A 17734-nucleotide genomic window follows, 5' to 3' on the forward strand; every position below is an offset into this window, starting at 1 on the left:
GTGATCCATCTAATAGCTGACTGTGAGCATCCACTTCTGTGTTTGTTAGGCCCCAAGCAAGATTTTGCTGAATGGACCCTGATATATTTTTAGTTCTTTAATGTGTTTAGCTCTTTAAGTATTTTAGTTCCATGTTTTAGTTGAGAAACATTATTAATAGTAACTAAATGCATTTAAGTCATAGAATAGTTGATCCTTCCACATTCAGAATATTTTGTTCACATAGTTTTATATAGTTTAATTATGATCTACTTTTATATATACTGTCCTCTAAGAGAAATATTAAACATGTCTGGTGTAAAGTAGGAAACTAATGATAAACCCAAAGTAACGGCAATCATCAAGTATTTCTCTGCAATAAATATACTGAATTTTGAAAAACTAAACTTCTAATTTTATAAATTGATTCTGTGATTTTCATGTGTACATTAATTAAATGGGAGTATTCTCACCTAGTTACTAAAATACTTTGTGAAAAAAATCAGTATCATTTCCCTGGCTGATGGTTTAGTGTTTAGGACTTGCTACCCTTCCAATATTATTAATATTTAGATTTCATGAGAAATATATATTTGATATTGATGCAGTATGGTTTAAATATTCTGTTTTAAGAAATGCTGTTATGGCCCTTTCCAGTTTCCATCTGTGTTCAGAGCTGATCTTGTGCCACAGCTCCCTGTACCCAAATTCCTCCAGAAGAGAGCTGTTCTCCCAGAAGTTCTGACACACTGGCTTGCAGGGGGTTGGGGGCAAGTCACAATCAGAGAGTCTAAGATCAGATAACACCAAGGATAACCAGATGGTAGGAGACAGGCACAAGAACATTAGCAACAAAAATCAAGGCTACTTGGCATCATCAGAAACTAGGTCTCTCTGGGTACCCCAACACACTAGAATCAAGACTGATTTAAAGTCACATCTCATGATGATGATAGAGAACATTAAAAAATAACTCCCTTAAAATACAGGAGAACACAGGTAAACAGGTAGAAACCCTTAAAGAGAAAACGCAAAAATCCCTTAAAGAATTACAGGAAAATACAACTAAACAGGTAAAGGAATTGAACCAAACCACACAGAATCTAAAAATGGAAATAGACACAATAAAGATATCACAAATGGAGACAATCCTGGAGATAGAAAACCTAGGAAAGAGATTAGGTGTCATAGATGCAAGCATCCCAGTAGAATAAAAGAGATAGAAGAGAGAATCTCAGGTGAAGAAGACACCATAGAAAACACTGACACAACAGTCAAAGAAAATGCAAAAAAGCTCCTAGCCTAAAACATCCAGGAAATCTAGGACACAGTGAGAAGACTAACCATAGAATAATAGGTATAGAAGAGAGTGAAGATTCCCAACTTAAAGGGCCAGTAAATATCTTCAACAAAATTATAGAAGAAAACTTCCCTAAAGAAAGAGATGTCCATGAACATACAAGAACTATAAATAGACTGGACCAGAAAAGAAATTCCTCCCATCACATAATAGTCAAAACATCAAATGCACAACACAAAGAAAGAATATTAAAAGAAGTAAGGGAAAAAGGTCAAGTAACATATAAAGGCAGACCTATCAGAATTATACCAGACTTCTCACCAGAGACTATGAAAACTAGTAGTTCCTGGACATACAGGATACATGTATGTATCCTGGATGTCATACAGACCCTGAGAGAACACAAATGCCAGCCCAGGTTACTATATTCAGCAAAACTCTCAATTAACATAGATGGAGAAACCAAGATATTCCATGACAAAATGAAATTTACACAATATCTTTTCACAAATCCAGCCCTACAAAGAATAATAGATAGAAAACTCCAACACAATAAGGGAAACTACACCCTAGAAAAAGCAAGAAAGTAATGTTCTTTCAACAAACTCAAAAGAAGATAGCCACACAAACATAAAAATAACATCAAAAGTTACAAGAAGCAACACTCACTATTCCTTAAGATCTCTTAACCTCAATTGACTCAACTCCCCCTAAAAAGACATAGACTTTTTTGGATATATACACAGGACCCAGCATTTTGTTGAAAAGATCTTTATCCAATTCTATATCCAATAGAGAGCTAATATACAATATAAACAAACAAACTAACTAACAAAAAACTCAAGAAGTTAGACTCCAGAGAACCAAATAACCCTATTAAAAAATGGGGAATGGAGCTAAACAGAATTCTCAACTGAGGAAACTCAAATGGCTGAAAGTCACCTAAAGAAATGTTCAACATCCTTATTCATCAGGGAAATGCAAATCAAAACAACCCTGAGATTCCACCTCATACCAGTCAGAATGGCTAAGATCCAAAACTCAGGTGACCAGCTGTAGGGATAGCTTAGTGTTAAGAGAATCTACTGTTCTTCCAAATGTCCTAAGTGCAATTCCCAGCAACCTCATGGTGACTCACAACATCTGTCATGAGATCTGGTGCTTTCTTTTTGCCTGCCAGTGCACAAGCAGGCCGAACACTGTACACAGAATAATCAAATAAATCTTTTTTAATAAAGGGTAATTAAAAACTCAGGTGACAGCAGATGCTGGCGAGGATGTGGAGAAAGAGGAACACTCCTCCATTTTTGGTTGGATTACAAGTTGATAAAACCACTCTGGAAATCAGTCTGGCAGTTCCTCAGAAAACTGGACATAGTACTACCTGATGATCAAGCTATACTACTCCTGGGCATAGATAGACCCAGAAAATGTTCCACATGTAATAAGGACACATGCTCCACTATGTTCATAGCAGCCATATTTATAATAAACCTAAGTTGGTAACAATCAGATGCCCCTCAACAGAGGAATGGATACAGAAAATGTTGTACATTTACACAATGAAATACTACAGTTATTTAAAAAAATGACTTCATGAAATATGTAGGCAAATAGATGGAACTTGAAAATATCATCCCGAGTAAGGTAACTCAGTCACAAAACAACACATATTGTATGCACTAAGTGATAAGTGGATATTAGTCTAAAAGTTTGGAATACCTAAAATACAATTCACAGACCATATGATGCCCAAGAAGAAGGAAGACCAAAGTGTGGATGCTTCAGTTCTTGGAAGGGGGAACAAAATATTCGCAGGAGCAAATATGGAGACAAAGTGTGGAGCAGAGACTGAAGGAAAGGCCATCAAGAGACTGTGACACCTGGGGCATCCCATATACAGTCACCAAACCCAGAAACTATTGTGGATGCCGAGAAGTGCATGCTGACAAGAGCCTGATATGGCTTTCTCTTGAGAGACTCTACCAGAGTCTGACAAATACAGCTCAGGATACTCTCAGCCAAACATCGGACTGAGCTTGGAGTCCCTGATGGAGGAGATGGAGAAGGGACTGGAGAAGTTGAGGGGGTTTGTAGCCCCATGGGGGAGCAAGAGTGTCAACTGGCAAGATCCCTTGGAGCTTGTGGGGACTAGACCACCAACCAAAAAGTACACATGGAGAGACCCATGTCTCCAGCTGTATATGTGACAGAGGATGGCGTGGGAGGAGAGGACCTTGGGTGTTTGATGTCCCAGTGTAGTGGCATGCCAGGGCAGGAAGATGGGAGTGGGGTGGGGTGGGGTAATGGATGGGGGAGCACCCTTATAGAGGCAGGGGGAGAGAGAGATAAGGGGCTCCAGAAGGGGAGAAGGGGAACCATTTGAAATGTAAATAATGAAAACATACAATATAAAACAAATGATATTGTAAATATGAATACTGAAAGAAATGTATCAAATATGGCTTATTGGAGTATTTCTGTGATCTGAAACGTAAGCTTCCCACTCATAATACTAACTTTTTTCCATAATACATCACCAAGAACAATTTCATGGTACTAAACTGAAACCCACTTTTCTATTACCTATTCCTCTGAAGGATATCTTATCTATGTTTTAAGATTTATAACTCAGAATCAAAGTTGTGGGAGCTATAATCTCATTCCTAATTTGAAATTAACCTCTCTGCCCTCGCAGCTCTGCAAGATTTGGATAGCAGTATTTCTTGAAAGGTTTCTTTAACTATGTTTGTTCAAGTATTCGTTCCACCAGTGACTGAGCGGAGAAAAGTGCCAGGTCTCACTGCTTGCTCATTCTGCTGCTCGTGGCTGTATTGGGTGGGTCAAAGGGACTCCTAATTGAAGACAAAAACTCTTACCCACAGCTGCGTAGGTCTGTCTTCATTGTCTTCTCTTGTTTACTTGGTTCTCATAGGTTAATAAATGATGTAAAAAGACTCAATACTGTGTATGCCTTCGTTTACACATACCCTAAGAGGCCTGTACGTGCACCCCAGATTGGCTAATGAAATCAGACTTTTGCCTGTTGTTTATCTTACTGATACTTCACGTCCAGAAATTGAAAATATTAAATCTCCAAAATTATAAGCTATTAACCCAACATAATGCCACATTTAAAAAATTACACATCTGACCTCCCATGATAGATCGCAATCAGAATACAAGTACACATAAAGTAGTGTGGGAACTATAGGCAATGTGCAGAAAGTAAATGTGAGTTACAAATGAATTTCATATTTAGCCTTTTTACCCATACCAAAGTTACGTCTATATTTATATGAGATATCACAAAAGCTGTATGAACTGAATCTTAAATGCCTTATCAAGGCTTTGGTAAGTGATAGATAACTTGTAATTTTTACCTTTTCATTAGTAAGATGTAACACAGAAGTTGATTGAAAACTAGCTGGTTAAGAACTTACTAACCAAGAAAGTAAGAAACCAGCGACTACATGGACTTCCTGCCCTTATCCTTTGTAGGTTGGGCCTTATTGTAATTCTCACTGTGTAGCCACGTGAGTGTGGAGAGTTGAAGATGTGGAGAGATGTAGAAAGTGGGCTTGGACGGAAGCTGCTCTTGAAACAAAATATGTTTTTTTTTTTTTAAATTAAAAAGTTTTAAAACACGTAATTCATACTTAATAATTCATTAAGTAAAATAATGCATATATAAAGATATACTACTTACATTCTTTAATTTATCAAAACTATAAAGAATTGCAAATACAATAGTGAACTTTTACATGAGAAGATAGTCTAATATTGAATTAAACTCACCATGTCCTGGAGGAAAATTTTTGAATTTACAAATTGAAACTAGCTCCCATATGGATAAAGTAGGCCAGGTTTCATAAAAAGGACACTTGCGGATTAATTTCAACTTTTGTGCATTTTCATGCTTTACTTTTTCCTGTAAAAAAATGCCCTTGTCAGATTTCAAAATGTGATAATTAAAAATTAACAAAAACTAGCCAAAAAAAAGTCAAAAAAAGAAAAGTAACAGCTATATGGCCACTTCACAGTATAAGTTTGAGTAACATTTGGCTATCACTATGACTGATAGCTATACTATAATTCTAATATTCAGATTTGTTTGCCAAAATATTCAAGTTGTTCTATAATGCTTTAAATTTCTATAAATATTAACACATTTTAAAGATACTATGAACAAGGCTCAAATGGTGGGTGTGTGTGTGTGTGTGTGTGTGTGTGTGTGTGTGTGTAGCTATATAATTGATTTTAACGAGGGAAAAAAACAAAACAAGAAAACTATTTTAAGCAAAACATTCTGAAATTCAAACATAGTAATATCTGGAATTTGGGAAAATGTTGAATTCTGAGACAGCCCCAGGTTTGTGAGGTCACCACATCAAAATAAATTTCTTACTCTTTGAGATCCTAAGCAATAAGAGAAATGTTCTTCATCTTTCAGGATGAGTACTGGACCTTCAAGTATCATGCAGGACCTAGACCTACATTAGAATCTGTCAAGAAGACTACAGGGACCTCTCAATCTCATTGTTTAGATAAGTTTCTTCTACCTTCTAAAAGAAGTGTGGGGGACAGGGCAGGAACAGTTTTGGTTTAGACTAGAAAAACACAAATTTACATAAAAATGTCATAAACAGCAGCATTTGATGCTCAGAATAAAGTTTAAATGTCTTTTCATCCAGTTCTGATTTTGAAAGTTCGTGCAATTCTGGATTAGCATGTCAACCATTCTGTCTTTGTTTGTTTCTCTGTTATGATAAACAAAATAACCCAAAGCAACTTGAGGATGAGAGCAGTTATTTCAGCCCCCACACTACAGTGCATGATCTAGAAATGCCAGGATAGATGCTTGAGGCAAGAACCCGGAGGCAGGAACAGAACATAAAACCTTAGGCAAATGTCTGCTGGGGGTTAATTCTCCACTTGAATCAGCTACCTTTCTTATATTGCACAGGTATACCAGGATCTTCTTACTTTAATTTGCCATCAAGAAAATGCCCCAGAAATATTACCATAGGTCCAACTGATGGAGGCAGTTTCTCAACTAAAATCCCTCTTCCAGTGGTACTGTGTCAAGTTGTCAAAAAGTAACTAGTCACATATTCTGAAGGAAGATTGGTACAGATTAGTGAGCTCTTGAAAACAGTAACTCTGTGACCATCCAATCATTTGTGTCCCCATCAAACAGAAATGCTGGAGAAACACAAACTACTTATTGCCTGAAAGAGTGAATGAGTGAATTTAAAAATCATAAAAACGTGGAATAATACTCATAATGTATGCCCACAGAGACCCTGGTTTTCCTGACAAGTACTGAAAGAAGCTGACAAAGTCCCAATTAGTCAATAAACTACAAGTCATAGTCTCTACAATCAAGTTAAACTTCAAAAGCAAAATAGATGTACACAGCATACCAATTTTAACTTCTCATACTCCTTTGCAGCTATTTTCAGGATTTCACAGTCATAATCTGTCACAACTGAACGGTCACGTTCATCCATTTCAGCTCTGTCTTTCAGTGATCCAAAGATACCCCACTGTTTCACCTGTGAAGAGGACAAAAAAACAAATCAGCATTACTCATTGATTTCTACTTACACAGACACCAGTGAGAATTTTTTGAACAGTCTAGGTGAGTCAGCAAGGGGACTGGAGTTCTAGTTCCACTGCCATGGAAGAAGGACTACCCCCCTCCCTCATCTTTGCCTTGACCATTAATGCATCTCCAAACATGCCTTTTCCTTGATATAGCATCTTTTATTCCTCAGCAATATAAAGAAAATACCATTAGAAAGAACCTTGCTTTCTTTTATTCATTCATTCCTTTAAGTGCCAGGGAAATATTTGGCATAGAGTCAGAATTGAACAATTATTTGATGGAAGAAGGGCTACAAATAGTCAGTATACTTCTTCTTTATTAATAGCCATGTATGCTGGTAATAACAAACAAAATGAATACAGTGTTATGCCATGGATAAATCACTCATATGTGTATATGTGTGTAGAGTTATCTAACTTAATATGTGACAGATAAATATTTAAACAGTGCATGTTATCACCAGAATATTAAAATCATTATGGTAAAAAAATTCATATCCTCATTGAGTATTTATGTTATGCTTTCCTAGGAAAAATGATAGAAAATATGAATGAAAAGTGACACAATCCTATTGATGTTACAGTTTGGTGAAGGATAGTCACAATTCTATTTAAAATACAGAGAAAGACTGATTCTTTTTCTTTTTGATGAAATAAATAGTTGAGCATGACATAGTAACCCTACAGAAAGAGAATATTTAAATCAGAGAATCCCTGCAGAGGCCAAAGTGGTCCACAGTGCTATTTAGCTGGGATGAGGTCATGGAGCTTGTTAGAATGTAGAGCAGAAGTTAAACTCATTACCATGCAAGGCGAGACACCTGAATTGATCCAAAAGTCTAGGAATTCTGATAAACATTGGACGTGTAAAATGCAGACAAGAAAAGCTATATCCACTAATCCATTAAATACACAGAAACTTTCCTTTTATCTGTGAGTCCTGGCAGAATTTTCAGAAAATAAAATATCTAGCCCTGCAACTCAACTTGGATATATGCAGAGTTTTTATATTGTACAAGACTCGCAGTGGACTGGTTAATAAAAATCCTCGTAACAACTAAGGAATGTACAATATTTAAGCTTGTGTATAAATTTAGGAGGAAAAGAATTTCCAGCAGAAGCAAGTAGCCTTAAAGTAACTAAATAACATGATAATACATATATGTGAATAAACACAAAAGAAGGAAAATCATCATTATTTTTAAAAGAAGTTATTCATATTGAATTATTTAAACAAAAATCAAAACATTAAATAAAAATAGCAAAAGTATTTTAAAGGAAAAATAAAATAAAGATCTTTAAATAAAATTTACTGAATGTATGCATTATTTGTAGTAAAAGTAATTTAAATTGAACTTATATGCAATATGCAGTTAGCACTTAAAATGTATAAATGTGGAAGGAATAGAAATAAGGGTGTTGAACAGATTAGAAAATGGATAGGCAATACCAAGTATGGAAACTCCAGGAGCAGTTAAAAAGGACATGAGAACATAGTCAGAGAATGACAGCGATTGCAAAGTTAAGCCTTTCAAATAGAGGAACACATGAAGAACAAGCTGGGTCTGTGTTCAGTACTCATGTGCTGAAGTAAGGAAAGATCCTGTTCTTCCTGGTGCCCCTTTACCAATAATTTTAAGCAGACATGTTATGCCTTATGTTCCTTGGCATTTCTAGTTGTCATCAGTCAATTAGTCCAAATTACTTCACAATCCATTATACAAGAAGGTATCCATGACTCCTCAAAAATCATGAAGGCCTTTTTCTTGATTAATGAACAAATGACATTGAAACCCTTGCTATTAATTGTGAAATTGTAAGGCTTTTGGTACCTTTTGCATTTGTAATAGTTTCATCAAATTGATTTTACTTTTTCATTTTTATAGTATTTATAATTTGTTCTGTAAATATGGCTATCATTAAAAAGCTAAGGTGGAGCTGGGCGGTGGTGGCGCACGCCTTTAATCCCAGCACTGGGGAGGCAGAGGCAGGCAGATTTCTGAGTTTGAGGCCAGCCTGGTCTACAAAGTGAGTTCCAGGACAGCAAGGGCTACACAGAGAAACCCTGTCTCAAAAAAACAAAACAAAACAAACAAAAAAACAAAACAAAACAAAAAAGTTAAGGTGGAACAACTTCTAACCTGGAATTTTTATTTATATAAAATGATAATGAAGAAATAGAGAAAAACCAATGCAATTCTGGTTCTATACACTATGTTGAACAAAATTTTAAAAGACAAATTTCAGATAGAAAAATACACTACCTAAGGAGAAATAACGCAACAAAACTGAATGCAACATAGATAAAATATAAATGATACTGTTGAGCACTCAAAATAAATGAATAAGATAGAAGGTCTCAATCATTTTTAAAAAATCCTTCTGATGACCAACGGTACCAGAATCTGTATACTTCAATTCAACAAAAACCCATCAACTATTCTCCACTATTGTGTTTCACTCAGGTTTTCAATGGAAAAAATGTTGTCTATTCACATGGATAAGAGTGGTTCTTCTCTCTGTTTACTATCTCAAATACTTAATCTCATCCTGAAATAACTCAGAGGAGTAGCACCCCTCAGAGTCATACCACAGCCAAAAATAATGTTTTGCCTGCTATTAGCCACCTTAGTCCACTCATATTAGCATATACAATTAACCACCAGTGAGAAAAATAAAAGATATATATTCTTTACATTTGTAAAAAGAGACATAGCATCATCTTCCTCTAATCCCACCTTCTACTGAAACTTGAGGCAAAACATGGTCATCTTAGAGTAATTATAAATATTGTGCCTCAGAATAATTGTCTTAGAGGGTAAGAATGTAATTCATTTGTGGGATGTCTTTTTGCCTCAAAACCTATGACCGTGTCTGATCTATGAGAAATACTTCTGTAGTTTCAGAGATATATTTCATTGTCAAGCTTACCTCCATACATGAAAAAATAATGCTTGCTCTTCACAGAGCAGTACACACAGCATATACTTGCAGTATATCTACATGCAATAGTTTCAATAAATCTCTATAGACCTCTAATAACTGTGAGATTAATTCCAAATGTTTGTTTCTAATGTGAGAAAAATTAATCAAAGTGCACCACAGAAAACAAATCAGAGGTAAATTGAAATGTCAACGGGTATTTGAATAAAACACTAAAGTTGTTCTTTAATGAGCAACTGGGAAGAATCAAATAAGTGTGAAGGAAAAGCCAACAGCATGAAGAGACAGTCTGCTGGAGGACTCTGCAGTAAAGTGTAATGCTAACTTCATTTTTTTTTCTACAGTGAATTTGTGAATGCTGTCAAGAATCCCAGGAGAAAACTTTGAAAGATTCATGATGTCAGAGGGGGAAAGTACCTTACAGCACCAACCAAACAACCTTATTATTTTTTTATATTACTGATCTTTGGACATATGAAGGAAAAATAATATTAATCAAAATGTTTGTTTCCAAGAAGAGAAGAACAGATTGATTTGTTGAAAAGCAGGGTTGAATGCAACGTATAGCATTTGGAGCAACCATGGGATCCACGTGTTTTCATATAACATCTGTCTGCAGCTGGATGAAGTTCACTGTTCACTGGGGTCTCTGCAAAGGTTCCAGCCTCTGCTCTCTGTTCTGTACTTTAAATTCCTCAATTTAATGCTGGTACCATGAAGTTACCTCTACTTGGAAAACTCTCAAACCATTTGCCAGTTCTGACCAGTTACTGAAATGGCAGCCCCATCTCAACCTCTGATGAACATTTCTCCATGAATATATTATCATCTAAACCATATCATTTCAGGGCTCTATTCATTTAGAGATTATGACTTTGCTCTTTAGTGTTTTGTAGAATAGTTTTGCCAGTGACTCTAGATTGCAACCTCTAGCTCTTAATAACTCTATCTACTAAACCGCCATTCTGATTCCATTTCCATATCTCTCTGTTATTAATAGTATTTAGTCTTGCATTGCTATCTCCATTGTGACTTTTAGTGATTATTCGTCCAATGATAGCTACACTTCATTTTTTAAATAAAAATCTCAATTTTGCCTTTACATACCCATTTCTGTTCATTGGTTCTTTTCTTAGTTCTCTTTTTAAATCTTTTAGTATGTCTTTGACATGATACTAATTATAAAGCATTTGTTTTGATTTTATTCTTTTTATTATTCAAGATCCCACTCAAAGGAAAAAATACCTTGGGTGGTAAGAGAGTAAAACCCTGGAAGAACTCTTCTTTGTGGTCATGTAGTCATCAGATGGAATATCTCATAAGATGGGCAGGATGCCGGTAACTCCTCTAGATTTACAAAGAACACACAGGAGGATTTTTTGGGAGCTTGACACTGACACTAGTAGGGGTCCTGAATTAAACTGTCCATTATTTTTCTGTCTCGAGCTGGAGGAATCAAGGACTAAATTTTAACCCAGAAGTCAAGGGAGCCTTTGAATGAAATCTTCTAAGCCATGAGGTGTAAGGTTTGCCTAAACTAATGCAGCCACTTTCCTTCTTAAATACCTATTTGAATCATTAAGTTTTATAATAATATTTTAACTCCTTCTGTTCTTGTACCAAAGACAGTTACTACTTTTCCTTAGACTTCATTAGACTTCATTTCAGCTTCCTCCTCTCCCAGGAGAAAACTTCCCATCTCTAACATCTCATCAAACTTTGTGTTAGTAACTTGACACTCTTCCAAAGCATTTAACATGTATGTGATCAAGTATAGACTCCTGCCTTAGTTACTTTTCTGTTGTTGGAAAAAAATTCTGAAAATGGAAAATTAAGTTCAATGTAGTAGAACCCATAGTGAAATTACTGTCAGTGTTGCAGAAGCTTGAGACACCCTGGTCACACTAGATTTACAACTGGGAATCAAAGGAGAGTTGTATTCATGTGCTCAGCTCATTTTTCTCCTGTTTATTTCAGGTTCCATCAGAAATAATGGGGCCAGTTACCATGAGAGTGCCTTTCTACCTCAATCTAGTAAAGATGATCCTTCAAAGGCAGGCTCAGAGATGTGTCTGCCAGATGAATTCAGATCTCATCAAATTGACAACTGAGATTAACCATCATAATATTCAACTAGATTGGAATTCATTAGAGGCATGAAAATTCCTCTGAGTTTGAGTTTTCCTCATCAACTACCAGCATGGTAAAATATCTCTAAAGATACAATACTGGCTTTGACAATACCAGCATCTCTCTAAGTGCACTTAAGGTCTATTCAAAAGCAAGGAATGTAGTCCTGGTACTGAAAATCTAGCTATTTACCCAGGGCTAGAGAGAACAAGGTCTTATAGGAGAACTTTATTACTGCCATAGCCAGCATATCTTAAGGCAAAAGGCAAGCCTATTATAATCAGAAATAGAAGTTTTGTGCACTTGTACCAATGGGAGTTTTGTGAGTGGGGGTCCCTGACTCACTGTGTTTCCTTGGGTCAGTTTTCTTCCTACTGTGATGCCTTAACCAGACTTGATAGCGGGGTTTGTGTCCAACTTCGTATGTCACGATTGTTTGCTATCCCTAGGAACCCTGATCTTTTCTGAAGGGGAACAAAGAAGGAGTAGATATGGGGAACAGGATAGGAGGATACAGGTAACTTGGTGGAGTGGAGGGAAGGGAGTCTGCAGTCAGAATGTATTTTATGAGAGAAGAATAAAGAAAACATAATTATAGTTAAGAAAGTGTTCTATCAGAGCCCCTACAACCACACAACATATTAACAGCTGCACACAAGCTTAAAGAATGGCATGTCAAGTTAAATATCCTAAGTTAATGTTAGCAATTTAGTGAATTACTTAATTTCTCACTTTCTTACAATCAAAATTTTAAAAATTATTTTGTATGAAATTGTTGTCATTAAATATAGGAAACAGTTTTTTCATTAAAAAATAAATTTCTACTTCAGTTAATTCCTTTTCCGTTTTATGATTACAGCACTACCTGGAACACAAAACACAGGGAAAAAATAAAGAAATATAAATTGGCACAATGGAAGTCAAAATATCTCTATTTTCAGATGATATGTTTTTATAATAAGAACTCAAAAATTCCTGAGAAAACTTCTAGAAATTATCAACAAAGCAGCAGGATGTAAAATCAACCTACAAAAATCAGAAGCCTCTTTATGTACCAGCAGCAAAACACACTGAGAAAGATAACAGGCTCTACTTCAATTCCCAAAGAGTCTCAAGAATCTATCTAGGAACAAACTTAACAAAAACCTGTAGAAGAAAAAAGATCTCTGAAGGAAGAGACTAGTACCTTTCCTTGTTGTTCTGACAAACTCTCTGAAGAATCACTGTAAAGAATGCAGAATTAATTGTGGTTTAATATCTGAAGGTATAGCCAGTCCAAAATGACAACCAGTCTACTGGTAGGAAGCAGAGAAAGATGGAGGATGCTACTCAGGTCACTTGTGCATTAATTCTGTCTGAGATCAAGCCTATGGAATGATGTTGTCCATATTTAAGGTGAGACTTCCTGCCTCATTTTTTATGCATCTTTATGCATGTAACAATAACAAAAGAAATAAAGGCCATCAACCTGAGGGGGTGCATATATGAAAGGAGGGAGGAGAGGAAACGTGAAATTATATAATTTTAAAAAATTAATAACATATTAGGGAAAAAAGAAAGGAAAGGTATTATTCTAACCTATATATGGAGTCAAAAGCTATTAAGCTTGTATTTTTGTTACATTAACAGTCATGAAATACTACAAAGAAGCCAGAGATTTTTTTAAAGTATGTTTTGCTTATTATAATGCAACCTATTCTGTGATTCCTTAAGCATTGATATTAAGAAAAACATTTAAAAAACCACATTCTGCTGTGATTTTAAAGTCACATGTTACTAACCTCCTCTGTCCCCCTTAAGCCATCTGTCCTCATTTCTTCATTCAAGATAATACTTTTTCACTTCCAGTGTATCAGCCACTCCTATCTTGTCATTTTACAAAATACACCATGTAACCATTTCAAGTGTACAACAGCTCCTGAAGGCTTCATAATTAAAATTTTCAATCAAGTATTAAGTTCAAAACTATCAGCACCATTTATAATTTAAAGTATGTTATTTAGGTCAATTTAAATGTCCAAAGATGTTGGCATCTAGAAATTTAAAGGAGATTAAAAATTGTAATATTATTCTCAGTATTTATAAAGAAATAAAATTTCTTACTATTAATTTCTTTGAAGGTACATACAGCTGAGCCACTGTAGAATCTTGTAACTCTGCATCAAAAAGAAAACTATCCCTGTAGAGTGAAGTGATGATTGAGTCATTTTCTTCGATCAGACTTCTAAACACCTTTACACGACGTCGAGCCTGGCCCGTCAGTAAGACATAAAGTCCATCATCACCAATCACTGAAATAAATGGAAACCAAATACATATCTAACACATCGGTCAAACCTGGCATACCTTAAGCTAATTTCTGTCAGCCTACAGTAGCATAGTAACTTCAGGGCAATACGAAGGCACTCACAATCAGAAAAGAATAACAGGAATATTTGATTTAGGCTATTATTTTCAGTTAGGAATATTTTTATTTTAATTTACATATAATTATATCATTACCCCTTCCCTTTCTAAATCATGTCATGCAGTAACTACTGGATTTTAATAAAAAGAACAAGGTAACATTCATTATCAATAGACAAGCCATTATTAGAAAAATAGGATTAGGAAAATCTTTAACCCTTATCTTCTCGCCACAAAATTGCCATTTTCCTGCTTTATATAGCAAGACATCCCTACTAATAATTTTATTAACATTTGCCCCGGAAAGATAGTGGGCAGCACTAGTCCTATTACACAGTAAGTTTCAACAACGTCTTGTCCTACCTGATTCTTGATGCTCAATTGTGTACCTGCAGCCCTGGGAAGTATATTCTCCTGTTAGTACTGTAATATAATTCACAATCACTTCCAGTTCTTAAAAAGCATATTCTTTGTAATATGGAGAGTGGGCATTGTAGTTTCCCATTCCATGACTGTTTACATCACATTATGAATGGAGAATACCATTAAAGTGCTATGAGATACTTTCTTACAGGTTACCCATTCACTTCCTGTAAGTAGACACTTTGCAAACTGATTTTCAGAGGCAATTATATGTCTTTATACTACTCCAAATGTCATCAATTGCTTGTATATTTTGCACTTTTCTCTAACTTAAGAATTTATTAACTCTCTCAGTTATTATTCTCCCAATGCTATGGAAGAGTAATTTTAATTTTATAAGCAAACATTAGTTTTGCATGGATGTCTATGATTAAAATGAATTGCATTGTGGGTGGTACATTATCAGACACTAAACAATCTGTGTAGTGAGATAACTGAAATAAAAATAATTAGGTGACCTATGACCATATAGGATGGAGACAGGAGCAAAGTAAATCAGAAGACATCACATCTTTGTTGGAGCTTTGGTCAGATTAAGCAGGCATTGTTCACATTAACAGTTGTAGGAAGGGTATGTCCAGTGTAGATTCTGATGCACATCACTACTTTCTTTCTCAGGGTGAATTATCTTCCCCCGACCCTTGGCCAAGAAACCTTCAATTTTATTGGATGCCATACAAGCAATATTAAAAGTACTACTTCACAATTCTCTTAACATGTGTGTTTACACAATACCATCTGATTAGTAAAAGATTAGGAGACTATTTCCAAGTATTCCCATCCATTCCTCTGGCTTCTGAGAACCAGCATATGATGCTGGAACTAAGAAAAATATCTTGAAACTAAAATAAAAATATAGAACAATTAAATAATCCTGACATTTCTCTCTCTCTCTCTCTCTCTCTCTCTCTCTTTTTTTTTTTTTTTTTTTGGTTTTTCGAGACAGGGTTTCTCTGTGTAGCCCTGGCTGTACTGCAACTCACTCTGTAGACCAGGCTGGCCTCGAACTCAGAAATTTACCTGCCTCTGCCTCTCAAGTGCTGGGATTAAAGGCGTGCGCCACCACTGCCCGGCGTGTTTTTTTGTTACTTGTTTTTTTGTTTGTTTATTTTATGTTATTTTTTATTTTTATTTTTTTAATTATTTTTTAATCCTGACATTTTCTAAGTGGTCCCCCCTGCAAGGTGTCTTGTTATAAAGTAAGATAAATAGTTTGTCTGAACAATGCCCTTTAATTCTTTATTATAGAAGCTGAATTCTGTGTCTGTATGGATATTGCCAGTATTTTCCTTGGCTCTAAGTATGATTGGTTTATGTATTACTAATATACATAGCTGCATTGTTGTGGGGAATATAAGCCATATATAAGTAATCAAATTTTGGGGGTTGTTGTTTTTGTTTTTATGGTTTATTTTTTTAATTAGGTATTTTCTTCATTTACATTTCAAATGCTATCCCAAAAGTCCCCCAGGCCCCCCCCTCCCCTACCCACCCACTCCTACTTCTTGGCCCTGGCGTTCCCCTGTACTGAGGCATATAAAGTTTGTAAGACCAAGGGGCCTCTCTTCCCAAAGATGGCCAACTAGGCCATCTTCTGCTACATATGCAGCTAGAGACACGAGCTCTGGGAGGTACTGGTTAGTTCATATTGTTGTTCCACCTATAGGGTTGCAGACCCCTTTAGCTCCTTGGGTACTTTCTCTAGCTCCTCCATTAGGGGCCCTTTGATCCATCCAATAGATAACTGTGAGCATCCACTTATGTGTTTGCCAGGCCCCAGTAACTCAAGAACGAAGACCAGAGTGTGGACACTTTGCTCCTTCCTAGAATTGGGAACAAAACACCCATGGAAGGAGTTACAGAGACAAAGTTTGGAACTGAGACAAAAGGATGGACCATCTAGAGACTACCATATCCAGGGATCCATCCCATAATCAGCCTCCAAACATTGACAGCATTGTATACACCAGGACAATTTTGCTGAAAGGACCCTGATAAAACTGTCTCTTGTGAGGCTATGCCGGGGCCTGGCAAACACAGAAGTAATCAAATTTAAGCAACTATATTTAAAGAAGGTTATTTTATAAAAGGAGAGCTATATATAACTCTCAGAAATGTAACATTCAAATGCAATGGTTTTCAAGTCCATATTTAGATAAGTCAGATCTGATAAAAAGAATTATCACGTTGTTATGTGTGGATTCCTATTGTAAAAATTAACATCATTATAATAAAATCTCCTTCACAGTAATCTCTCTTACAGTTCATGGTACATCATCAGTTGTTGTACATGTGCTAATGCGTACACAGCTGTCACACTAGGAGCCACAAACATAAGCAGCATGCTCCACATAAAACATTTTCACTAGTAGATAAGGGTTACTTCATTGTTCTTCTAAAGAAAGCATTCCTGTCCTGTAGGCTTTGCTGAGAGACAGTAACTTTTATATATATTCTCTGTTTAGTTGAATCTCTGTTTAAAATAATGCCATGAAGGACTCAAACTGGAAGATTTACAGGACCATGGAAAAATATTTAGACAAGAACATATGTCATAACCACAAATTACACTTATCAAAAAGTTTGAATTAAGTTGGACTATAAGCTTCAAATTACTGTATGAGTAAAACAAATGATTATCCAGATGTGGATGTAATCTAGATGCAATGTATACATTATTGTTAGAAGATAATGTGTATGTGTGTAGATAGATAAATGTATAGATAGATACAGAGGTGCATAGAAACATATATGTGCTGCATTTGTAATTACAAGAGATGGTGTTTTAAAATATGCCTTTAATATTAAGACAACATGTTAATATAATGAGTGAAAAACTGTTAAAGGGACAATGAGGGTCCATTCATTAAAGCAAATAATTGATAACCCTTGTTTTAAGTGCATTGCTATATTATAGGCCGTTTAAAATATATTGTATGTGAT

General features: G+C 35.6%; 1 protein-coding gene across 1 annotated transcript in view; it reads right to left on the bottom strand.

The window, feature by feature from the left end:
- Cnbd1 (cyclic nucleotide binding domain containing 1) overlaps positions 1-17734 on the bottom strand; it is a 354571-nt gene that overhangs the window by 112931 nt on the left and 223906 nt on the right. The window contains exons 6-8 of the mRNA NM_001371269.1: positions 14066-14253; positions 6706-6837; positions 5078-5210 (exon numbers count right to left, since the gene is read on the bottom strand). Coding sequence (NP_001358198.1) covers positions 5078-5210; positions 6706-6837; positions 14066-14253 — 453 coding nt within the window. The remainder of the gene's footprint in view (positions 1-5077; positions 5211-6705; positions 6838-14065; positions 14254-17734) is intronic.

Source organism: Mus musculus, chromosome 4 (genome assembly GCF_000001635.26).
Source record: "Mus musculus strain C57BL/6J chromosome 4, GRCm38.p6 C57BL/6J".
Taxonomy (NCBI): domain Eukaryota; kingdom Metazoa; phylum Chordata; class Mammalia; order Rodentia; family Muridae; genus Mus; species Mus musculus.